The 27,213-nt window shown below is 27.0% G+C and overlaps 1 protein-coding gene across 2 annotated transcripts in view; it reads right to left on the bottom strand.

Annotated features, from left to right (window-relative positions):
* LOC107443623 (transcription factor AP-2) overlaps positions 1-22,580 on the bottom strand; it is a 188,899-nt gene extending 166,319 nt beyond the window's left edge. The window contains exon 1 of one of the 2 annotated variants that reach the window (XM_071184187.2): positions 22,226-22,580. In XM_071184187.2, the coding sequence (XP_071040288.1) occupies positions 22,226-22,261 (36 nt within the window). In that variant the 5' untranslated portion in view covers positions 22,262-22,580. The remainder of the gene's footprint in view (positions 1-22,225) is intronic. The other variant, XM_071184189.2, reaches the window with a different exon arrangement.
* Positions 22,581-27,213: the final 4,633 nt, after the last annotated feature.

Genomic DNA, 27,213 nt, shown 5'->3' with positions numbered 1-27,213 from the left:
AACACAAATGCTTTTCCCTGTCCCTTTATTTCAACGTACAAAAGTTTTAAGTTCCGAGTAACTTTAGTCAGGGCACGAACTTTTAAAAATTAAATTACAGTTTGAAGATTCCAGGGGTTTCAATATCAGTTGAAAAGGTCTTTTAATCTTATCATAAAAATTTCTAATTCGAGTTTGAATCAAAGGTGACAGGTGAAGTCTAGATTCTTAACTTTTAGAAAGTGCTCTTTGTCAATGCGATCCCAAAGGCATAAGCATCAAGCTCTCTCCCCAAAATGAAATTTGTCAAGGATGCTGAAGATCCGCATCCCACACATCCCGATCCATTTCCTCATCTTTTCCTCTATCCGATGTAAGTGAACCTGTCAATCTAGAAAAGTATTCCTCGCTCTCTGGGGATGGGGGGTATTTTTATGCACTCTCTCACGCCGTTTAGCTGCTTTTTCTTATGAATCGAGTAAGTGCTGACCTTTCACACCTTTGACAATTTGGAATGAGATACATGATATGTGACACCTATCCGGATGATGGATTTATTCGAAAAGAAGGTTTCGTTTCCTTCTGTATTCGAAGCTTTATGAAGAGATAACTGGAAAGAATCTGTTTCAATGCGATTCACAGGAATTCAAAACTTTATAAAGAATTTTGAAATTTTTATGAATATTTTTTTTTTATGGATAAATTTTTTAAAATAACTGCGGAAAAATAAAATTATAAAAAATGAAATGTGTGGAAATGCTTCGTGTTGTACTTATGTTTCCTACATTTTTATTTTAATTTCTTTTTAATTTCTTTTTAATTTGATTCTCTTTTTCTTAATTATATTTCTAATAAATTATATTTTAAATATATATAAAAATATAAATATTAAATAAATGTATTAAATATATATATATATATATAAAATATATTTTTTTTAGAAAATTATATTTTTATTCTACTGTGGTCAAAATTCTTAATGCAAGTTTTCTATTTTTGGATAATAATTTAAATTTGACTTTAAACATACATTATTAACATAGCACTTAGTGGACACATGCATTACAGCAAATGAGAAATGGAAAATATACCAAGATTTCGCAATGTTTCATTTGGAAAATTTTCAAGACGGCGTTAAGCCATTTTACATAATAAATTACTACAGGCTATCGTAGTGAATTAGATCTGATATTATTTTATCTAATCTTATTATTTTATCAAATTTAGATCTGAAGAATGCAAAAGCACAGCAACCGCCGTCATATTTATTTTCTTCGGTATGTAGCATCGAGGTAATTACATTATAAAAGCAAATAGAAGCCAAGCTCTATATTTAGGTAGGACAAAACTCAACTGACCTATATACATATCAGAAGTATATGCATATTATATTATATATGAATGTTATATTATATTACATTACATTACATTACATTACATTATATTATATTATATTATATTATATTATATTATATTATATTATATTATATTATATTATATTATATTATATTATATTATATTATATTATATTATATTATATTATATTATATTATATTATATTATATTATATTATATTATATTATATTATATTATATTATATTATATTAGTATTAGGAGTATTAGTAACTAAGGGACTATTCAAATAGTAGAAAGACATTCCCGCATAACCCCATTACGGACCAGAAGTATAAGGTTTCATAATTTTACGACCAATGGCATGATTGGGGCAATGTGGTCGGCCTTTCGCACCGGCCGCCTTTATTTCCATTGACTGGAAGGTGGATGAACTACAATCTGCCACTGGGAATCGAACACTAGTCTTTCAAAATGTGAATTCAGTGCTTTAATCCCTGAGTCATAGAAACATGTACGCAATTTTTGGGACTTTCAGATTCCTCTTTATTAACAATATAAGCTTGTTATAAAAACCCTGCCCCATGCTTATGTAGGAAAGTAGCAACATTCACCCCCATTTTTATGATTTAATTTTGATTTTTGTAGTAAAAATTCAATTTTAAGAATTTGAGGATCAAACTGAAATATAATATGTAACTTTGCGTTAAAAAATTTACACTTTAACCTTTTTTTTCTTTTCTAATGCCCATCTGGGTTGACATTCGTCAATTCAGGCGCATTTGGGCACATTTGTTGGCCACTCTTTCAAGGGTACCATATTAAGTAGGTTAACGTTGCTCCTACAGTAAGGACAGATAGTAGGGGAAATGAAAGACGTCCATGCCTTGTCCGGGATTCAAACCCGGAATTTTTTTGATGCAAAGCCAATTTTTTGACCCCTAAACAGACCGGTCGGAGTTAATTTAATTTATAAAATGTTGAAATTCCTAGAAGAAATATTTCTACAATTTTTAAAATTACTTTTATTTTATTTTTGAAATGTTTTTAAGACTAAGTTTTGATCTAAAGTTTCTTGTTACAGTTTTTATATCCTTCGAATTGGAAATAAATGGCTTTAGTCTCTGACGTAAGCATTGATCATAACCCACCTCCCCTCTTCTCTGTTAAAAAACCCCTCTCCCTGTTCTTCTGCTTGCGTAATATTTAAAGGGTCCGTAAGCCTATTTCATAACAAGTTAAATCAATTTCGAAGATATCATTGCTTCCCTTACTTTATTTTATATATTTTTTTTAAAAATATAAATAAAATTTAAAAAAAATTTATATTTAATCAATTATATTTATGACTTTTTTTTAAGTTTAGAATGTGATTTTTACTGTCAAATTATAAAATAATAAAACAAATCCGTTTTGAAAATATTCACATGTTAATGTAAACAAAATTCGAAAAGATAAATACAAATTTAATTTCTTTTCAACACGAATAAACATAAACACAGTTTGCCGAACTTTAATTAAAATGTATAAAATGATAGCTTACAACCCTTAAGAAATGCTTTAATAAACACAAAGAATAATAACAGCTTTTTCGTGTTTCCAATATCGTTCAATTCTCAACTAATAAAACCCATCGTTTTGGTGGGCATCACAGAGCTATAAGCGAACTTCATATAAATGGAATCCACTCAGTTTCGAAGATTTGATTGTTTTACTTCATTTTCCATATATTTTAAAAATATAAATTAAAAACAGAACACCATAATTAAAAAATTATTTGTGTGACTTTTTTTTAGTTTAAAATAAACCTTTTAACGTTTATACGATAATAAAACGAATCCGTTTTTAAAATATCCACATTTTAATACAAACAAAATACGGCAGAGGTAAATATAAATCTAATTTCTTTTCAATACAAATAAGCCTAAATACAGTTTGCCAAACCACAATTAAAATTTATAAAAGAAAAGTTTACAACCTTTAAGAAATGCTTTAATAAACACAAAGAATACTAACAGCTTTTTCGTGTTTTCAATATCTTTCAATTCTCCTCAACCTATCGTTTGGTGGGCATCGCAGAGCTATAAGCGAACTTCAAATAAATGGAAGCCACTCTGAATCCACTTTATAAAATTAGAAATCAGTTAACCATAGTAGAGATGCTGAATCTTAAAAGCTCTCCCACCCTCAATCTTTTCGATATATCGTCAAAATTGTCGGTACAGATGAAACGATATCAAAAAACAATAATAACATTTTCTCATATGACTTTTAGAAAAGCTAAGAACTTCAAAAGGAGAGCTGCAGGTAAAAGGGATTAGAGATCAAAAATCCCCTAGGCTAAAATTAAAGAGTCGATATTTTATCCAAAGTAGTAATTTTGAAGGAATCTTGAATTTTATTGATTGAAATTGACGCCCTTTTGGTTACCGCTCAGAATGTAATTAGAGAGCGATAGTTTTGATTTTGATTTTAAGAAAATGGACTAGATATTGAAACTTTAACTTTGATTTGCAATATGAACAAATTAGTTGAGATATGATACGCATTCAAAATTATGGATTATTAAAGTATTTAGACTGTTTAAACTGTTTTTAGATTTAGATGAATTTGAAATATTCAAGATTAAATTGCGCAACAAAAAATATTCTACATAATAGACTTAAATCAATTATTTTTAAATATAAATATTCCTTTTAATATTCCTTTTAATGCTTGCATAGTAAATTATTTTTTTAGAATTTTTTTAAATAAAAATAATTGCATTTTATTAGAAGTACATATTTATATGGAATATGATAGCTAGATTTGAGAGAAAAATACTGCGAAGCATTTTTGGTGGAATAAGTAAAAACGGTACCTGGTTTAGAAGATCAAATACGGAACTTTACAAAACATATAAAGAACCTGATGTCATTAAATTTATCAAAATTCAAGGGATTAAATGGGCAGGAGGTCATATTATAAGAATGGAGGATAGTAGGACAAAAAAAAAAGTTTTCAGTGCCAGGTCAACAGGTACAAGAAAAAGAGTACGACCAAACTTAAGATTTTTAAACTGCCTTGAATAGGACCAAAAAGTTTTAAAGATAATAAACTGGAGAACCTTGGCTAAGGGAAGAATGTCTTGGTATAGGCTTGTTGAGAAGGCCAAGGCCCATCCTGGGCTGTCGTGCCAATGAGAAGAAGAAGAACATATATATATGAGTAATTCAGAATGACGTTTTGCAATATTCAGTATTTATATAGATATATATTCATATAAAAATATAATCAGTATAATAATACTGGAAAAATAATATTTAGAGTTAATTATGATATTCTTTGGGATATAATAACACACACATAATACATAATTTCGCAGTAAATATTTTCTAGCCTCTTGGTATATAAATATATTATTATTATATTCACATAATATTATGCATTTATAAATAAAGAAACTAGAAAATATCTATATATTTATAAATCAATATTTATACATCAAAAAGCTGGAAATATACTTACATGAACACAATATTATCTACAGATTATTGTATTCGTATAAGTATTAATAATATTGTTGTATTTAATTGGTTAATACAGTTTTGTTCTTCATGCATTAATAATACATTGATATCTTAAGCATTGATATTGTATTGATCTATTGAGCACTGAAATTATATTAAATTGATATCAATAGTTAAAAAAACTGCGAGTTATCATTTAAAAATTATCTTTGAGTTTATACTTTTATTTTTTCAATAATTTATATTGCATTTATTTTTAAAATAACTATATTCTTTTAACACTTAGAGCATTGGCATATAAAATAACAATATGATACGGTATTGAGATTTATGTTGAAATGCTAAGTATACACTAACTGCAAACTGTTGTATTAATATAAAATTTTAATACTGCGTTGGTTAATTTGAGAATTAGTGAGTAAAACAAAAAGAAATAATATAGTATTGACATGAGTATTAAAATTGTGAGCCGCTATTGCTCAGTGGTTAGTATGAACTTTCAGTATGAAAGACTGTGGTTTGATCCCCATTGGCGGCATGAAACCCACCCAATTTCAAAACGATGAGTACCAGCTAGTGTTGGAAGTTTAAGCGGCCAGTGCGTAGTGTTGACAACACTGCTACAATGATGTTGTTGTTCATGAAATTATGGAGCCGTTACCTCCCAGGACCTCCCAGACACAAATTTAACTGTTGCATGTTTGCCTTTTTAAAAAATTATTAGACAATTAAAATTATTAGAATTTGACAGTAGAAATTTGAATTAAGACAATTTCAAAACGCTTAAACATTATCATCAACATTGATATTATACTTATATTTTGAGCATTAACATTATATTGATATTTCAGTCCCTCTTAAACCGCATTCATAGAAATATATATTTATGTAACAATACGATTATCCAATTATTTAAACAAGTAAGTTACAATATTGCTAATCCCAAGGTTTGAATAAGGATTCGAATCCCAGCGCTGACACCACAACATTTCTTCCTTTTCTTCAACTCTTGAAGAATTTCCAGTGTCCATCGTCCCCAATTGGTGACCCTAGACCATTTAAATGCGAAACTCTCATTCATGACAGCACCACAGAGCTGCTTAACACAATTTCTCATCACTCACGATAGACTACACTACAAAATAAACGAAATAAGTCACACTCCACGGTACATTTGACAAAACACAACTCAACCACAACTTAACTCCACTGTCCATTTTTTAACAAAAAGTCTGACTCTAATGTCCTAAATTCATTTTAGCTGTGAATGTTTACAAAACCATATAATTTTTCTTTCACTGTTTTTTAACCATTCCTGCTGTAAAAATAAATAATTGCTCATAACCGTAAATATAATCAACTGGACAGACTAAAGTCGGTTATTTTTCAGTAATTTTAGAATGAAAATTCTCACAGTAATACACAAGTCCCGAATGTTTTATACTACTTTGTAAATTACGAAATGACAAAAATGAACTGAAAAGTTTCTGACAAACGGGCATTAAAACATTTTATTTTACTTAAAAAATGAAAAAAAATAGTGAAACGCACTGACGAAGGTCAAGCAAGCATAAAAATCGAAAATTATGTGAGAGTCCAAGGAAAAAGTAATCTTGAAATAGCTAAAATAAATTAATACTAAATGTATATGTAACACTTTTTTTTCTGAACATCCCGAAACTCAACTCCTGAGTAAAATTTGAAAGTAAAAAAAAGCTACATTAACAAACAAACACTTCAAATATGCTACATTGAGTAATAATAAATAATAATACTTTCAAATAGTTTATGGTTGAAAAGTAATTCCTGTGACTTTATTATGAAATGTTAGATTTGGAATTGAAATTGTTGCCACTCTCTCTAAATTTTGTCCTTCTGTCTTGTCTGCTTCTCGTTATTATTTTGGTTTACACTTTTGAGTTTGAGAATCTGGCAACTTCAGACAAAAAAGAATAATTTTTTTATGTATGCTTTACGTTCCATTTTAAAATAAGTTAAACCTACGATTAGATACGTTAGAAAATATTTTCATCCTCATTGATGTACGAAAATGATTTTCACTAACTTGTTAATATTTTGTTTTGTAAATAGTCTTCTTTTTTTATTTGTGTTTATTGTGGGAAAAAAACTAAAAGAAGTTAAAGAGATTCTCGAATTTGAACAGAAATACTTCAATACCAAAATGCCTTATGAAATATTTATTACTAATAAAGATAATTTCGTTAAAAATATCTGCTCTTTTCAGATACTCCAGATAAACTACATTTACAAGTTCGAAGAAACCAGGTCTAGATTTCAAATGAAATGTTGAATGATTCTTTGTCTTGTTGACGTTTAAATTGAAATGGCACCTCAACTGACCGTAAATTTAAAAAAAAAGACATTATTTAATGACAATTTGCAAATAAATAGAATTTTGTTGCTCCATTGATTCAACCTATGCAACAGCTCTTTGTCTTCAGTTCAGTTAAATCTAGTTCATGCTGGCAAATAAAAATGTCGGTTCGTGCATCGTTTTTCAACAAGAACGTCCTGCAAAAGCACTGTGAAGATTAATGCGTAAACCAATACTAAAAAAATAAATAAGTAAACAAAAACGCAAATTAAAAATAAATTCATATTTAAATGCAAATAGGGATTCTATGACATGAAATTTCATTGTATCGAATTCTATCAATTAATAAGAAAATAATTACTCATTTTTAAAACCATTCTCAGTATTTTCTTAGAATTAGTGATAATAAATAAAAAATTTTAGTTACTAGCCAAAAGTGATTTATTTCCGACGTAACCAATATTATTGCAGGAAACATAAAAACAATTAAGTTGCTCTGTCTAATTACAAATGCGAATCTATATAGAGGCTTTACAATAGAAAAAAAAAGCCAGTATTTTACTTTTATCTCTATATAAAAAAAATTAGCAAAGACGGCGGTGACTGTTTAATTTGATCAACTTAACATTACACTCCATTTTGCTGCTAAAAACTACATAACTTTGAAACTTGAAATTACTAAGATCTGTAAAAAGGTATACGGGAGTTACACTGGAGCAAAAAAATTTATCATTCAATGATTTTTTTGATAATTATTAACTGTTAAACTTGTTGAAAAAAATACCATGCAGAATGCTCAACAGGCCGTTAGAATGCATCTAGAAAGTTGAAATGCGGCATGCTAAAAGGACGGCATTTGTTTATGAACTTGGTTGTTCGAAATATCAATTTCAATTTGTTCAAAAGTTGTATCAATTTTAAGTTCTTGTTTGCGAATTTTGTTTTCGTTGCGTTACAATTTGCGTTACTGCTCAAAATCTATAAGACGCAAAAATGCGTAGATGGGTAGAAAAAAAAATAGAGAGAGTATGACGGAGTAACAAAATTTCAGACTCGACATCTAGCTCGAGAAATATTAACTTTAAAATTTGCAGTAAAGGAAAAAAACTATGTTGGATGATCTATTGTACAACTGCAAATGTAATTACAGTTACAATTTGACGCACTGGTAGGACCATTTTGTAACATAATTTTAACAAGAGGTTTTTTCTTTTTTTTTCAAAATTCCCGTTTGTTCAGAAGGTAGAGCAAATTTAAGTGCTTATCGTGATTTTTTATAAATTTTTTTACTTCGATTGCTGATTATTTATCTATTGATGTTAAAAAAAAGTTTCCTACCCGAAATCTTTATATCTTTATAAGCTCACTTAAAAATAGAAAACGAGAGAGAGAAAAAGAGATTTCATGTTCCCATATATGAATCTTAGCATTCATTGTAAAATTAAGAGTAAAAAAAAAAACTTAATAAATAGCGATAAGAACTGTCCCCTATTTGAATTGTTAAAAGTCGCTTTAACAGGTAAAACTAATTCCCATTTATTTCTTCTTATTGAGTCTCACAATCTGTATTCCTTAGGTTAATTTTTTTTTCAAATTCAGGTGATTATTTTTCAAATCAATGTAAATCATCTGTTTCGTTACAATTTACACATTAACAAAATGTTCTTACATAAAGATAAAATAAATTTATATTTTGAAGGGAAAATGTCCAGCGTTTTTGAGGGAAATACTGACATTTAAGTATAAATAAACAATGATGAATGTGAATAAATTACAGGGACTGGTGAGGGTTGCGAGCAGGAGGTGGAGTCTCTAAATCTATTAAAAGAATTTTAAAGTTAACTTTCAAATTTCCCACAGTTAAAATAACTTGTAACAAAAATTATTTGTGCTAACTTTCATCCAAATGGAATTTTCTTTTTATTTCAAAAAATAAAATTTCAAAGAGAACAGGCAGTTGAGCAAATGATAGTAATAATGAAAAACTTTCTTAATCTTTGATAATTGATTTTTTACAGGACATATTGGTTTAAAATATAATTTTGTGGCACCGAAACACTTTGTAAGATATACAAGCACTTCAAATCTAATTTAAATTATGTTAAATAAAAGTTGATTCATAGTTTTCTTTTTCCACAAAACTTAAGAACAACTGCCTTTACTTATACTTATAAAAAAGTTTGAAAAATGTTCAAAATTTGAAAATTAAAAACACTTAAAAAAGGAAAATGTGAATTTAGGGTTTTCTTTTCTACAACATGTGAAAAAAACTGTGAAAAAAACTCTCTCTCAAAATATAAAAAATGTGAAACCTAATTTTCATACATTTATTCAAATAAAATATTAGCTCGAGATTTTCTTTTTCTACAATATGGGAAAGCATCTGCCTTTGCTTATGTTTATAAAATAGTTCGCAAGATATTCAAAATTAGAGAAATTTGAATTAAATACATTTAAAAAATGTGAATTCAGGGTCTTCTTTTTCTGCAACATGTGAAAACAACTCTCTCTCCATTTTATTTAAGAAACATTTTTTCTAAGATTTACAAAATTTGAAATCTAATTTTCAAACATTTATTTGAAGAGAATGTTAATTCTTTTAAATGTTAATTGATTTTCTTTTTCTAAAATATATGAGGACAACTGCATTTACTTTTATTTATGAAATAGTTCGCAAAATGTTCGAAATTTAAAAAATTAAAAACATCTAAAAAAAAAGAAAGTGTGAATTCAGGGTTTTCCTCTTCTACAACATGTGAAAACAACCCTCTCTATCTTCTCTCTGTATCGTTAAGAAACAGTTTGTAAGATAAACAAAATTTGAAATCGAATTTTCATACATTTATTAATGAATCTGACTAGTTTCAGCAACTTTTTTCTTCAAATATTGATATAAAATTTTAAAAAACTAATTTATTTGTTTTATGATATGTAAAAACTTAAAGAAATAGCAAAAAAATTATTATTATTATTATTATTTTAAGTAACCATTTTTAGTAAAAATAAGGCATTTTCTTGCATATACGCTAAACACTGTAAAAAAATATTTCTATCACCTAAAACAAAAACCCTTTTTAGAATTTTATTTAGAAAGTTATCAACTACATTTTGAACTATTATTTTAAAAGCAAGTGCATATACTCCTTAATTATGGATCAATATAATTAAAAAAGTAAAGTCTTATAAACATCATAAACACTCGTGAAAAATTGCACAGACAATTATTTTAAGAACAGCATTAAACATCGTGTTTAAGGTGGTGCAAAATGTGAAAAAAAAATCTGATGTCGATTAAATAATCGATTAAATTTTAGTTATTAAAGCAAAATTTCAAAATTGAATGTCAAAGAAGAACGATTAAAAAAATCCAATGTAAGGGAAAGTTCAAGGTATTTTTCTCACTTTAAAATATTGTTTTAGTGCTAATACTTGGTGTTTTTAAGTAGAATAATTTTGAAGAATGTTTGTATATTATTAAGTAAAACGATTTTTTAACCGTTTTTTGGTTTTAAAAAAATGTATTATTATTGCTTAAAATGGTATTATTATTGTTTAAAAAATTATTGTACTTAATAATACACGAACCATATATTTTTAGAATTACACTTAGAATTGTAACCATACTGCATTGAAATTCTACAATTAATCCACGTGAGAAAAGGAATGAAAATAAGCGAAACATATCAGAATCAATTGCACCACAAAACGATCACCCACACAAAAATAGATACTAAATCCTCAAACCGCAAAACAAAAAAAAGTGATACCCACATAAAAAAAAGGGGGAGATGAGATGGTACATAAAGAACATTCACTTCAACATTACAATGACAGTAGTCACGTGACCCTAACATTGTAATTTCAGTGAAATAGAATCGGTGAGAGATGAAGACACAAAAAAGGATGGGAGAATGGGGATTTTTATCTATTCTAGTGTAAGGGGTGGAAAGAAAGGGATGTCCATTAGATGATTGATTGTACCCTTGGTTGCTCATCGCTCCAAGAATTTGTATCCAATCTTTCTGCTGATATTACGACCGATTGGGGAAATGGTGAAAAAGAGATGAGATTTCCGTTGACGTCCCTGAACGGAAGTTTTTTTCCGCTGCTCTCTCTGAATTGGATTGAATACTGCTTAATGTTATACCAAAAGCCCTAATATAGTATATAGTGTTATTAGCAATAAACATGCTTGATTGGGTTTATATGTTTAAAACGGCACTTTAGCAGATTTTTTTTTTAAATTTTCAAAAATTGAAATGCAATATGAGAGCAATTTAATACTTTGTTTATAATGTTACGAACCGTAGTTTAGTGCACAGTTGTGCCTTAATTACAGCTATATTACCATACCACTAAAGGCATTATAAACTCTACTATGTATGCAAAGTTGGATCATATTGCCATACAACTTATGGCTTCTTAAAATCTATTGAAATGATGCAAGTCAAGTTGATTCATAATGCCATGCAATTTATGTTTTTTCAAAATCTTTTACCACAATGCAGGAAAAGTTCATTCATACTATGATTCAATTTATGATTTCTCAAAATCTATTGCCACCGATGTGTGCCAAATTGATTCATAATATCATACAACTAATAGTTTCTCAAACTGTATTACCATGATGCTATGGTTTAATTTAAATCAACTATTTTTTTTAATTTGAAAAATTTTTTAAATTATTGCACCTTAGTCCAATTATCTGTACTGCATATGTTTGTATCATAAATATAGTTCGCAGAACCAACAAGTGCTGAACTATTCTTGAAACTCAGGGAAAAGACCCGTAATAAAAATGGAAATTATACTTCGATTCTAAATATATTGAAAAAGTAAGCTAGAAATACAAAAAAAGGGAGAGAAATAGAAGAAGAGGAAGAAACATCATGAAGAGACACTATGCGCTGATTTAGAATATTTATACAATTTTTACTTTTCAAAAAATTATTTTATTCTTCGTAAATCAATAAAAACCCAATACAATAGTTATTCATTTATAATTTTTAAAAACACTTAACGCGATATACCATTTTTTGGTAACATAGAGACGTTTAAACGACAAGTATATAAATTTATTAATACGATAAAAATGTGCTTAAAGAAAGAATTGTGTAATACCTAATAGTAATAAAAAAACAAATAAAATCAAGTAATGTAATAACATTCTTATTTGCTTAATTAGATCACAGATCTATTGAAATAAATGATTAATAATTTAATCTGAAGAAACTAATATTTATTGATAATTTTAATAATTTCTTGCCGTTTCCCAGTGTTAAAATTTTTTTAAATTTTAAAGCATTATCTTTGCACCTAAATTTTCACTATTTTATGTTTTATATGTAACATTTTTTTTTTTAAATTAAACTAAAAATTGTAAATGCAAATTATTATTTATCCATTGAAATATGGACAATTTTAAGCTTTAAAAATTAGCTGTAAACTTGGAACATTTTTAACGCTGGACAAACAGAATGAAATTAATTTTTTTTAATTCATTAATTTATTTATTTAATTCGCTTTATAAGAGGAATTATGTTCATAAGATATCACACTATACAGTAGTAAAAATCTATTAAATATGAAAGTGTTTAATGAACAGTAGTCTCAGATCCTTCGACAACTCTTCTTTAGTTAATAATACTTGTAAAAAATTCTACATATCATCGATAAAGTAAAGGGATCATCGATATAGCGAAGCGTAATTTTTCTGATTGCTAACTTTATCTTAAAGTAATATTTATCAAAACTTTAATACAAAAATGTTCATAGAGATTATTAACTACAATTAATATCATTATTAAAAAAATTATTCTAAAATATAACAAATTTTAAGTACTTTTACAGCAAATTTTGTTGAAGTCTAATATTAAACAATGCATTTTCGTTCAGTTTTTTTATTTAAAGTGCAACTAACCAAAATGTAAAATATAAACAAGCATTTTTTAACATAAAATTTAACCAAACTTAATTTTTCTGAATACTGATTTAGTTATTTTATCTTAAAGTGGTCAAAATTATAATATAAAATTTTTTTTATATGTTGTTTACTACAATCATTACAGTAATTAATAAAATTATTATGAAATATAACAGGTGTTACATAATTTACAGTAAAATGAATTGCAATGCAAAGCAATCCATTTTCATTCAACTTCTTTTTAACGTAAATAAAATTTATAAATTTCAAAAATTATAATAATAGTAGAACTCTTCTCGTTTTCTCGTTTCTTCTCGTTTTGTGACAGTATATTTAATAAAAACTTTCAAAAAAATTTTTATAAACAACTATTTTAAGACGCTGCTCGAAATTTTTCTGTTTGCAACAGAAAGTTTTATTAAAATAAAAATCAGCGAATAATTCAGTGCCAGATATAAACCTTCGTTTTCCCCCACCGGCATGTTGGGTTGGTTTTTCTCCCAATATGCAATACTTGTAAGAAAACAAACTTTACGGAAAGTAAAGAGCATCCTTCTTCATCAAACAGTAAAGTTGAACTACGTGTTTCCGGAGGATTTTTAACTCCAAGATTGCATGTTACGTTTGAAGCAATCATAAAACAGAAAAAAATCTTTCTGATTTTTAGAAACAAAAATAAAATCACTGTTAAATCGTTCAATCTGTATTGATCCAATACCGTAAAAATCGGAAAACATGAAGTTTACTAAACAAATTACTGTCACATTTTATACAAATATACTTATAGAATACATAGAATAAAAAAAGAATGAAACATTCCCTCAACATCCCGATGTGGGATAGGGGGGTCATGTAGATTAAGGCTCCACAATTTCGCGAACGGCACGATTGTGGAAATGTATTCAGCGCTGCGCACATCGTCTTTACTTCCCAGACAAGCTGGCACCCATAAATCTGACCCTGAGTAGGCTTACAACCGCCACTGGGAATCGAACCTCAGTTTTTCACATTGTTTCTGTACCTTAACCACTGAGCCATCGTGGCTCAGAAGACATAGAATATCAATCAATATTGTTTACCGAAAAAGGGAGTGTAAAACAAACACACTATTTAAATATAGAGAGAAAATATATTACAATATATTTTTGCTAGTATTTAAATCGTTAAGTTTTTTAACAGAGGATAGAGAAAAATTACTTTCGAAATAAATATGAAAACATACATATAAACTGTATTAGTTATTATAAATAAATTTTTCACTGTTGCATTAATTTCATAAATTTGCAAGCTTGCATGAACAATTACTAGGCGAAGATCAAAGCAATTTTGCACAATACATTATTTGTTTTTGTATCGGGAAAACAAGAACAATTTTTGCATTTTGTTTTAAGGAAATTTGTAATAGATACCAAGAGTTTATTGCTATGCAAAATAAATTCGGCATGTTTAAATATTTTTAAGTTTTTTTTATTTTCTATTTAAATAAAACATACTAAAAAGCTTAATTCTTTAAGACAACTACACAAAAACATTGACTAAAGTATATGTAGTTTATAGTGCGTATTAATATCTATTGATATTACAATGCTGCAAATCATAAACTAATTGAAATAAGTTACATAAAAAAATATTGATCATAATGTTAGCAATAAAATTAGCACACAATACATTATCTAACTACAATTTTAAAGTCAATGTTATTGTTGTAATAATCTTAATAAAATATCCCCCAAATCACTACAAGATAAATGGGATTGTTTAGATATTTGAAAAAAAAGTGAGTTTTCATAAAACTTTTTCGAAATAAGAGTATAACATACATAACAAAAAGTACGAAAGTAAATATACAATAAAAAACTATTGTTAATATTTTATTTTGCATTATAGAATTTAAAAAAATTTTGCATGACCTTCTCCTGATTACTTTGGTTTTTGAGACTAAGAAAGAGTTCATGTCAATTTTTGCAAAAACATTACTTAGTATAGGTATTTTTTTATATGAAAAAATAATAATAATTTATATCAAATATGAAGTCTTAAAAGAAAAATTATAAATCATTTGGAAATTCAATTTATAATTCAAAATTCGCACACATCAAATAAATAAATAAAATTTCATATTCTTCTATTTATTAATTACAGTAAAAAAGTTACAATCTATTTTTTATTTCTATAAAACATTAAATGAAAAACATTTTGCAGATATTAATACTGATTTTAGAGATTTACCAGTTTACATTTAAAATTCTTTCATTTGTATAAATTCTAGTTTATTTGCTAAATTTAAACATTTATTTTAACGTGATACTTGTGAAAATCGACTTGTACTTGTACTTGTAAAATTCAAATACATGCATTTAAGTGCTCATTGCGTTTTTCGAAAATGCTTTTTTAAATACATGCATTATATTTTAACTTTATCTTTTAAGTAATATTGATATGATTTCATAAAGCCTTCTAAATTTAAAATATTCAAATGAATTGGTTTCGTAGTTTTGTTATATTTCTTTCTTTTTTTTGTTCTCTATTTAAATTAGAAACATAGGAAATCACATAACATATAAAGATGATCCATAATATTTTAATTTTATTATGAAGAAATTTGTGAATACGGAAAGTTAAAAAAGCATAATATTTTACAGAGAAGCTGACGGTGTTAAAGAGGGGTAATAATTAAAAAAATAACTAACTATTTTAGTCCATTCGCAGTTAGATCTTTAAACAATTATGAAATGCAGAAGCAACAAAAAAAGAGCAGAAAAAAGAACAGAAAAATGAAAAGCAAGAAATTAACAAAAATTCTTAAATTATTTATAACAGTTTTGATTTAAAAACAGGGTAAAAGTGAGTTTTAGTTTAAAATATGAAAAAAATTATGGATTTTTTTTAATAATCAAGAGGAGACTTAATAAATTGTTGTGAAATACAAAATCAGAATATTTTACAGAAAAACTGGAGATGCAACTAAAGAGGAATATTATTTTTAAAAAAGTCATTGACAATTTTAGTCTATACGTAGTTAGATCTTCTAATATTTACGTAATGCAAAAGCAACCAAAAAAAAGCAGAAAAATGAAAAGCAAAAATTAACACAAATTCTTAAATTACTTATACTGGATACAAACACTTTTAATTTTAAATAAAAAAGGCTAAAAGTGAGTTTTAGTTTACAATATAGAAGAAAACTATAGATTATTTTAATAATCAAGAGGGGACTTGATAAATTGCTGCGAAGTATAAAAGAACGAACTTTGATAAATTTCAACAATAAAAAAGAGTGAGTGAGAAAAATAACATTCAAGAACACTTGAAAAAACATTCGACAAATCCGAGACCTGAAACTACAAAGCTTTACCATTCGTAACATATTCAGCACAATAAATGGGGTATTAATGTCTACCGTTTACCATTTGAAAGCCATGCAGCTGCTGCGGCCGTCACCGGCCATAATGCCGTCAACAAGGGATACATCCCCGATTGAGCAACAGAGCGGACAATGGCTCGCATTGAAAGAGTAATTGTTTTACCAACACAAAAATCTTTCATACTTCGGCGAATTAACTCTATCCATGAAGATGTTTTTATCAAAAAATTTTACCAACAAAATAATTGTAATAAGTATTCAGTTTTCTGTAATAAGTTTTCAGTTTATTAAATGAATTTACTATTGAATCATCAGTGTTTTGTTGAAAATAAAACATGAAATCGTGCAATGCGGGATCTTTAAAGAAATTTTTTAAGCAAACCTAAAACAAGTTTTAGCATTTGAGTATAATAATTAATTTAAGTATTTTAATACATTTCCTATTAAGAGTATTTTGAACATAAACCTAAACAAGTGTAATAGGTTATCTTTGTGCTGATAATTTCAGGAGTTAAAATATATTGTATCCATCTAAACTGTAAATGATACTTAAAAATGATAAGAAAACTAAACAGGAGTTAGTTTAAAAACAATAACGAAGTTTATTTAACATTATCTAAATCTTTATATGCAAATACATCTTTAACTTCATACACAAAATCTTTAAATACTAACTCCATATAAATTCCAAAAAAATTTTTATTGATTTTTGTATCTCTTGTCAATTTATTGAATTAATTAAAATTTATCGATAAATAAAAATTTATTTTTTATTAAATAGAAATTTTTAGAATTTTATTCAAGGAACGATAAATTTGCATTATTTGTTTAAAAAGAAGCACATGCTAAGGAATGCTATAATGTTTCAAACATTAAAATAAAATGCAACTCATTAAAGTCAATGCGTTATTAGTATTATCATTATTAATTATTATTATTACTAAACTATATCGAAAAAAAATTTTATTTGAAAATAACATTCAGAAGTTTATACATTGTAACTCCATCTTATTACAACAACTACTTAATTTAAACATAATCAGCTACATTTCTCTAAATGAAAAGATTAAAAAATTTTATCTCAAGTTTAAATTCATAAATCCAAGAAAATATTTTAAATTTAAAATGAAACAATGTGTTTAGTTAGGTGTTAAAAACAAATATTTCAACATATTAAAAATTTATAAAAATTAAAAGATCAATATTAAAAAATATTTTCACTGAATTATTATTATTATTATTATTATCCATTTTATTGTAAATGCAGCTCATCACAAGGGAAACTTATGTTATGTAACTTATACATATTTCATAAATGTGTGAATATTGACATTGCATTTTATAATATTTTATGAATAAATTTGAGGCTTTCAAAAACGTTAAAATTTTATTACTCTTATAAATTTTGAAATAAGAGTATATCTTTGAATCAAAAAACTGTACTTAAATCATATTTATGCTTTTTCACTGCATTGATGTTTTTTTTAAAGAAAAAGCTTTAAAAAAAATAGCTCAGTTTTAAATAGAATTTTTTTTCATAAATTTTAATCTATAAAATTTAATTGTAATATACAAAATTGTCATTTTTTTTGTATTTAAACTTATAAGCATTAATATTCTATAAATAACTTTTAAAAGGAAGTTCTGATTTCATGTACTACTTTAAATGAAATAGTATAAAAGTATACTTAATAGTTTATTAATAATAAATGTTTCGGTTAGTGGAAAATTATAAATTATTATTGTTATTATTATTAGAAAAATAGCTCAGATCATTTTTGTAACTAATGCAAACTTATTTAAGGGTCAAATGAAATATTTTCAGCTCTTAAAAATTGTTAAACCCCAATTTTAACCCTTTTTACTCAATCTGCAGCAATACAATAAATCAACATACATTGACATTCAATTCAAATTAGTTAACTTTTTTAGGAACAAAAACTAAAGAAGAAATTTTTTCCATGGCAAATTAAAATGCTTAGTTACAGAAATTAGATTTAACATTTTATTATTATTTCGATAAATCTTGAAAACTAAATATATTCGTAGAATGTTTATCGCAAATAATCAGGAAAATTTTTCATTTTAAAAAAATTAGTATGCTTTTTAGACTTTTTTTTAATTATTTTAACATTAACATAAGATAATTAAGTTAAATTATTCAGAAACGGACATAACCGAAACTTAAAATAATACTAATCCTATACCACCATTTAAAATTAGATATATTGTAATCTTACTCAAACACGATATAAAAAAAATCTGTATATTTTTGCTGCTAAGAGACTTGTTATGTTATTTTATTTTTTCAATACTAAAAAAGCTACTTATTTTATCATATCAACAACATCATTCTTTGATTTATTTATTTATTTATTTATTTTCAATCTTAATAAGATAATATTTGGATAGTTTAAGTTTGTAAAAACTTGTTTCAATTTATTCATCAGTTTGGAAACGAAAAGTGTATAGTATAACTAAACGCACATTAGCGCCATTATTCCCATTTCTATTCTGATTATAAAAAATATTTCAGACATGCAATCCGAGGAATAAGTTTGCCATAAATTATTCTATCAACTTTTATCACAACTTCAGTTATTTTTAACTTATTTCTAAACGAGATAGAATTTTTAAAATTTCTTGTGCAATTTAAACATTAAGTATCTTTAACGAATCCTTCGTCCTACTTTAATAATGAGATATTTTCTTAGAATAGTATGCATATCTTTATACTTAATCGAATTTGCAAATACTATCCTTAACTATTGTCCTTAAATAATTTTTCGTATTCAATTCATGTTACTATTTAAATAAATGTACTGATGAGGTTTTTAAAATTCTTTATCAATGAATAAAATACTTGACTATAAAGTTTCTTTAGATTATTCCTCTTATCTTAAGATCTTATCTTCATAATAAGGTACATTTTTTGAATTCCGATTGCCTCATGATGATAGAATTTATTAAAATTTTATTAATATCTAATTAATAAGACAATTTATTATAATAGTAGCTTTAAATAGTTGCATTTTATAAGATATATTTTTATTTTATTTTCGAATAATCTCTTTATATTACTTTAATAATGCGATATTTTTTTAGAATATCTTTATATATATCTTTATACTTTGTAGAATTTACATTGTTATCAATAAATACTATCTTCAAATTATTTTTAGTATTCAGTTAAGGAAATAAGTCTGCTTATATGCCTACATTCGATAATAAACTTTAAAATCAGCTATACTTAATAAAAAGATGAGGTTTTTGAAATGATTTATAAGTAGAATAAAGTTTTTTTTTTTATCATAAAACATCTTTAAATTATTTCTTTGTCTTTATATCTTATCTTCATTATAAGAGATAACTTCTTTGAATAATTCCTACATCTTTTTACGGAAACAATTTCTTAAAATAGTGTCAATATCTTTTATATTAATATAATTTATTAGAGTACCAGCTTTAAATCTTTATTGCGTTTATGCTTTTATCTTAGCATCTTTAGATGGTTTAGTAGTTTAGATAAAAACTTCCTAAGCAAGTATAAAATTGGCATTTCTATATTAGTATTTTAAGCTAATTTATACAATTTTAAGGTTGTAATTTTTAAAATGTCTTATGAATTTAATAAAACTTTTTAAACATATAAGTTCTTATTGGTTTTATATCTTTTTATTTTTTCTTCTAGCATCATTTATATCTTTATTCATGACAGAATTTATATCTTTATTTGAAAAAAATATCTTAGAGTTTTTTCATATTTAATAAATGATATTAAGTCAATAAAATTTTTACGATGCTTTTCCCCATTATTATTTTCGGTTGGAAAATGCATTTCTAAGCATACAAGTTTTACAATTTCTCTTTAATTCAATGAAAACTTTAAAAAAAAAGCGATTTTTGATTTTTAAAAAAAAAAAATTTGTATATTTTTTTGATGTTTTAATACTATCTTAGCAAATTATTTATATTTTTAGCTTATCTTATACTTTCTATGAAAAGTATCTATCTTTAAACTTTAAAATATGTATCTTAACTTTTAAACTTCATAAAATGTATCTCTTTATCTTAGAAATCTACAGATAGTTTTTCACCTTCAGTAAATGAAAAGAATCAAATAGAATACTTTTTGTAGCTTCAATCATTTTTAACTTATTGTTGCACTTCTAATGGTGGGACTTAGAAATTTTTGAAGAGTTTGATAAATGAAAATTATGGGTGTTTTATACAGAAAAAAGACATTTTTTCCCTTAGCAAACGCAATTAAACTGGGTTTAGAAGATAATTTTGCATGAAAGTTTAAAATTTAACATACTAGTCTGAAATGTATTTTAATGCCAAATGTTTAGAAGAGCATTTTATATGAGCATTAGAATAATATTTATTTTATTTTAATTGTATTTTTAATATCAAAGGTTCAGAAAAACATTTTGCAAGAAGGATAAAAAATTATATTTTTCATTTTAACAATGTTTTTGATACCAAGGTTCAGAAGAGCACTTTGCATGAACGTTGAAAAATTATCAGTTTTATTTCAACCGTGTTTTCGATATCAAGGTTTAGAAGAGTATTTTGTTTAAACGTTGAAAAATTATATATATTTTTTAAACTGCATTTTTGATACTATGGGTTCAAAAGAGTATTTTACATGAACGCTTAACAGTTATCTAGTTTATCTTAACTGTATTTTTCATACTAAAGATTCAGAAGAATATTTTACATGAACATTGAAAAATTATCTATTTAATGTTCACTGCATTTTTTTTATTGCGAAGGTTCAGCCGAGTATTTTACGTCAACATTAACAAATCATTTTGATTGTGTTTTCTTTAATACAAAAGTTATCATTTAAAATACAAGAATAAGGAAGACTACAGTTTACTTAAAATGTTCGAACTTACCTCTACTTGTAAAACTGCTGTTCCAGAGCCAAACTATTCGAAATTAGAAAACTTTAAACCAAACCACACTTATAAAATTTGTGCACATTTACATACAACATTATATCACATAAATATCACATTTTACTACTATCTCAAGGATCTTAGGTAAGGTATCGATACAAGCAAGCGCTACCATAACGAAACTAACTTTACGAACAGAGGGTACTTCTTTTCGGACTGTCCCACTGACCACAAGGTTAAAATCGCCGCTTTTACGAAATCATGAAAGAGATTCTAACTAGCTCGTTCAAGAGAGTTGACTCGGCCCTTCTAACGCTGAGGAAAATATGATTAAGTTATAGCAGCAAGCGGCGGCGGCAGTAAATACAACATTTATTTCCTCGCCCCGGGGCTGTTGTTTTAGAGAGAGAACGAGAGAGAGTTAGGGCGGCGGGGGTGGCCAGGGCGAGGGCGTAGGAGAGACGAGCGAAAGCCGCGTTTGGCCGCGAGCAGGTCTCATTTTTAGTCTTTTCAAGAAGTTAGAGAAAAAAAAATTTATTTTTTCACTTAAAAAAAAAGAAGGTTAACTAAGTGTATTCCACCTGCAGGTCCATGTCGTCGCAAAACGGACATTGGGATCGGTTGGCATCCTTTCGAGTTGATGTGTATAAACATGCGAATTTACAAATGTAGAAAATGTCCTGAGGGGTTTTGGCGGCTACTTAAAGGAGAGAGAGTGCTTAGGGGGATCTCTCCGGAATTGTGTTGTTGTGGGGGCGAAAAGGAAACTTAATACCCGCGGAGTAGGACGTGGATTAGATAAATACTCCAATTTGAATGGGAAGGAAAGGTCGGATTTGAGGAGTAAAGGCTTACCTGCCAGGAGCAAGAGTCCAGAGCGAGAAAGGACATTGTCCCGCGGCGTGTTGACCGTTCTTTGCCGGCGTGCCGGCGAGAAGGGGGGGCGGGAAAATCGTAGCCGTCGGGTGCCGGGAGACAAAAGTCGGTGATGGGCAATTTGGCGTCGAGTGGCCAGGAAGTGACGGGGTGGAGACCGGCACAGCGGCCGCAGGGTAGGTGCTGAAGGGGGAGGGACGCCGCCGCAGGGGCACATGCGCACCGCCTACCAGGGGCGTGGCTTCAGGCGCGCCCCCGTTCGTAAGCTCTCTTTCGACTGGAGTATAACAGTTTTCCGGTCCTTCCAGCAGAATCCGACACCAGATCTCAACTCGGTTGCTGCCGGATTCCAAACCCTTTTTTTTTCGACGCTGTTTTCACCCTCTCCGCCCCCGCTCGTGTTTCCTCCACGCGTAGAGTTGTTGGGGTCCAAGTGGAAGCATGGGGGTGAGGTAAAAGTGCCGTCCGCTGATTGGATGCAGGGGCATTTGAGGGGCGTAGCCGGAGGGCTCATTTGAGAGGACAAAAGGAAGAGATAGTTCAGCATTATTTTCAAAGGGATGTATGTCCAGCCTCTGAGAAGATGAGGTGTAAAAAGAACTGAGGAATTTTGTTGGAGGGAAAAAGCCAATCACATTCCAGATACAAGAAAAATTTATATTACATGTTTTTAAGTGTAGCTATTATTTTCAAGAATCAAAACACCTTAAAAAAAGAGCAGTATCACGCTAAAAGTTAATTCTCTTTTTCTTGCCAATTATTTTAAATATTAAAACATTTCGACTAGTTGTACGCTTAAAGAGTGTTTATTAATTTTAACGGAATAAAAACTTGCTGACAGCTTTATGATGATGTTATTAGTTACATTTTGCTAAAACATTCTAAACTTTTTTACGGTAAAAGTTTTTTTTTTTTTTTTTTTTTTTTTTTGCGAGAACTGCTTTTACCCTTAACCCTTTGCATTTTTATTAAATCCTAAATAGTTTCCTAATAGTATATATGTATGTATATATATATATATATATATATATATATATATATATATATATATATATATATATATATATATATATATATATATATATATATATATATATATATATATATATATATATATATATATATATATATATATATATATATATATATATATATATATATATATATATATATATATATATATATATATATATATATATATATATATATATATATATTGGGAAATATTAAAGCATAATAAAGATTCATGAAAAGAGAAGAAGAAAAATTACTAAAATAAAATGTTTGTGAAGAATATTTTTTAAAAAAAATTATGTAAAAAGTGCATAAATTTGGATTTTATCTTTAAACTAATTAAGGTTTTAGCATTGGAGGAGGGGTAGAAGAATTAGGGTTGTAGTTGTGCTGTACATTCGCTTTAGTTATATGTATATAAGTTTATATGTTGTACAAGTTAATTTTGAAAGGTAACCAAGATGATCGCGAAAAAAAATCAAATTTCAAGTTCTTACGACGAATGAGTCCAATAAATTTAATTTGAAGATGTAAATAAATGTTTATTTTTAAAGTATTAAAAAAAAAAAAAAAAAAAAAAAACTTCTGCGAAGATTTAACTAACAACAATAAAAAATTATCTAATTTAATAAAAAAGGTAATAAGTGAATTTTGAGGAATATTCTCACGGCAGTCATCTGTCTCATTTTTTTAATATTTTTATTTTTAAATTATTAAGTTATACATTTAATTATTTAGGAAAGTTAACCATAGTCACTGTCTCCTTATCTCCATGCTTACGTTAGAGTGTAAGTCATCTCAGGTGTGATGCTTTTATTACTTTTACTATATTAGATTCTCTAAATTTTTGTTGTGAGTCATTGTTATATCTAATTCTTCAGATTCCATTTTCTTCAACTATTTCGAAAATTCTTCTCAAGATTCTTCAGTCAAAAGTCATCAGAAAAAGTATAAATTCAGAGATAAAAATATATTTTGATCTTTTTATTATAAAATTAACGTATAATAAAAAATATAAATGTAGAAAATATAAATTTTTTTATTTTACAATAATATTTCGTAATTCTTTCGACCCTCAATTCCTTGTTATGTCAAAAAAAATTATTTTTTCCTTGGATAAAACTGGTATGAGGTATTTTACTCAATTTGTCGCCATTCCATACCAATAAAATACCAGATGCTGAGAGGTCAACAGATTTCCACACAAAATTCCTCTAGAACTACAGATTTCATACAGGCAAGTAACCAATATAGTAAATAAAACTACATTCGTTGTAATAGTGACACATCAATATTTACACACTTACTAAGAAATGTGGTATAAAAATTATTTGTTTTTCCTGATAATAGTCTGTTACTGTAAAGAATATTCTTTTTTCTTAGTTTAAATTGTTGGTGGAGTTTTATTTCGCAAAAGTAATATTTCTGATTTCGCATTAAATTGAATACATTATTTTCAGAAAGTGCACTATTTTAATAGGTAAATAATACATTGTATGATATAAATAGTTAAATAGTAATGCGTTGTTAAATATGTAGCTAGTTAAATGTGAAAGTATCTAAACACAAGGTATTTTCTGTTTGTCCGTTGAAGCAATATCTTTTTATTATAAATATATGTTTAAAAAAAATTGTTTATTACAAATACATCTGAAAGGACTCAATCGGTCGCATACTATGTGACGCTTTGCACTGTAAGAAATTCCTCAGCAAATTGCAATAAAGTACGGGACGTTGGATGCATCAGCAGTATAATCCATTTTTGCGATAAAATCCATTTTTACCGTAAAATATTAGTACCATAATTTTTACAGTAACATTTTATTTAATTATAGTGATTCAATTTATTTAATTATAGTGATTCAGTGATTTTACGGTAATTATTACTGTAAAAATGACGTTATATCAAACTTTTTGTTCCATAACTTGTTTCGATAAAAATAGATTTTACGGTAAAAAGTGCGACCACCCTGAGTGCCGGTACTTTTTGCCGCAACTTATTTTACAGTGTGCTTAAATTAATTTAATTTTTATATATATTTTTTTAACAAAATAATGTCATTCTTTTTTTTCATCTGAAATTACTAGTCAGTTGCGATGCAACTCGTCTTTAATACATTTTGTTTCATTCTCTCTCTCTATCTCTATCTCTGTTTTTTTTCTCTCTTCTTCTTTTTTTTTCTTTTTTAATATAGAAAACAAGAGCTGTTCCACAAAAACTAGAAAAATATCATACTAAAAGAAATTTATGCTGTCTGATCTCTGAGCAAAAAAGGAAAAAAAAGAATCGTTCGATCATAATCGAAATTTAATTCATAATCCATATTACAATTTTAATTACATTAATAAAACTATATGTTTTAAAAACTAATAATGAAGAAAGGAAATAAAATATGATAACTAAACCAATTATAATTTTAAGAAATATTAATAAAATGTAAACAAATTTCAATTCTATTTTATCTCTTAAATATTTAATTAATCAATGTAATTCTGGATTATCTATATTAATCACATTAATCTACACGTAGGGACTCAGACCCAAAAATTAATAGAATTACCAAACATTTAGTATTTATGATTACAATTCCGTCTCTTTGCAGTAATAGTTATTGCAGAAATAGTGCAATATTTGTTTCTACATGCAAATATAATTTCAGAAATAAACATTATGTTATTCCACAACAAATGAAACTTAATGAACGTAAAAAGTTAGCAAACATTTTAATTAAAGAAAACTCAATAAAATTATGAAAATAACAATCGCTTCTTGTCAAGGCTCCTAAGAAGAAGAAAATTATAATCTGAAAATTCTTATTTTAATTTTTAGGAATGGTATTATTATTCTTTAAAAGCGTATGTTTATAAACTGATAATAAAGAAAGGAAGTGAATAAGTTAATCAATTATCATTTCAAAATATAATACCAGTGAAATTTAATCAATTTCATGTCTGATTTACCTTGTTTGTGGTATTAATTTAATAATAAAATTCCGGTTAATCCCAAATAATTACGATTTGTATGCTCGTGTATCTGACATTTTATATACGCTAGTATCGAACTGAATAAAACTAGCAATAATTTACTATTTATGATTCCATTTTCTTACGGCAATAGTTATTGCAGAAATAATGGAATATATTTTCCACATGCGAATGTAATTTCATATACATGCCTTGCCTAAAATCATTAAAAACAAAACATAAATCAATAATGAACTTAAAAAATTAGCAAATAATTCAATTGAAAAATCTCAATAAAATTATGAAAAGAACATTCGCTTTATATCAAGAAAAAACAGTAACTAAATTAGAACAAAAGAAAAAAGCCGGAAGCTTTCATTTACTTCTTGTGAAAAAGAACAATCCAATCAAATCTCATTCCTGTTTTCCCCTCGTTTTCGACATCTCTTTAAAATTAAAAACGAATCAAAAATGCCTTTTCCTCTTTTATCGTTTGCATTTCTTGGTATTTAGAAAACGTCCCTGTTTTTCTAAATAAGTAAAAAAAGGAAAAAGAAAAGAGAAGGATTTTAAATACCTTTTGTCTTCGCGTTCTTCATTTACTTTACTTGAATGAAAAGAAAATAAAGAAAAAAATATTTCATTAGAACAGGGAGGAGTTTTTCCCCGCCCTTTAAGCACGCGACTTCATTTTTATTTTTTATTTTACTTTTATTTTTTAAACTTGTCATTCCGTAGTTTTCTTAATAATTGAGTTGTTCTTTTCTACGCCAGAAAAACAATAAGCTATAAAATTGCATTTTTAAGTTACGTAAAGAAATAGAACGAATACTGTCCGTCCAATCTGTGCAATTTCGCTTTCTCCACGCTTATTGCTCTCTTTCTCCTTTTTTTTTATTTTCTTCCTCAATTCGTCTTATTTTTGAACGCCAATAATCATAACGAGCTTCTTCTGTTTCTCCCTCACCGTCTTTCATTTCAAAAAGTTT

This window comes from Parasteatoda tepidariorum, chromosome 10, assembly GCF_982258835.1.
Source record: "Parasteatoda tepidariorum strain Cologne lab strain chromosome 10, Ptep-v5.0, whole genome shotgun sequence".
NCBI classification, from domain to species: domain Eukaryota; kingdom Metazoa; phylum Arthropoda; class Arachnida; order Araneae; family Theridiidae; genus Parasteatoda; species Parasteatoda tepidariorum.
This window is presented reverse-complemented; position numbering and strand designations above follow the sequence as displayed.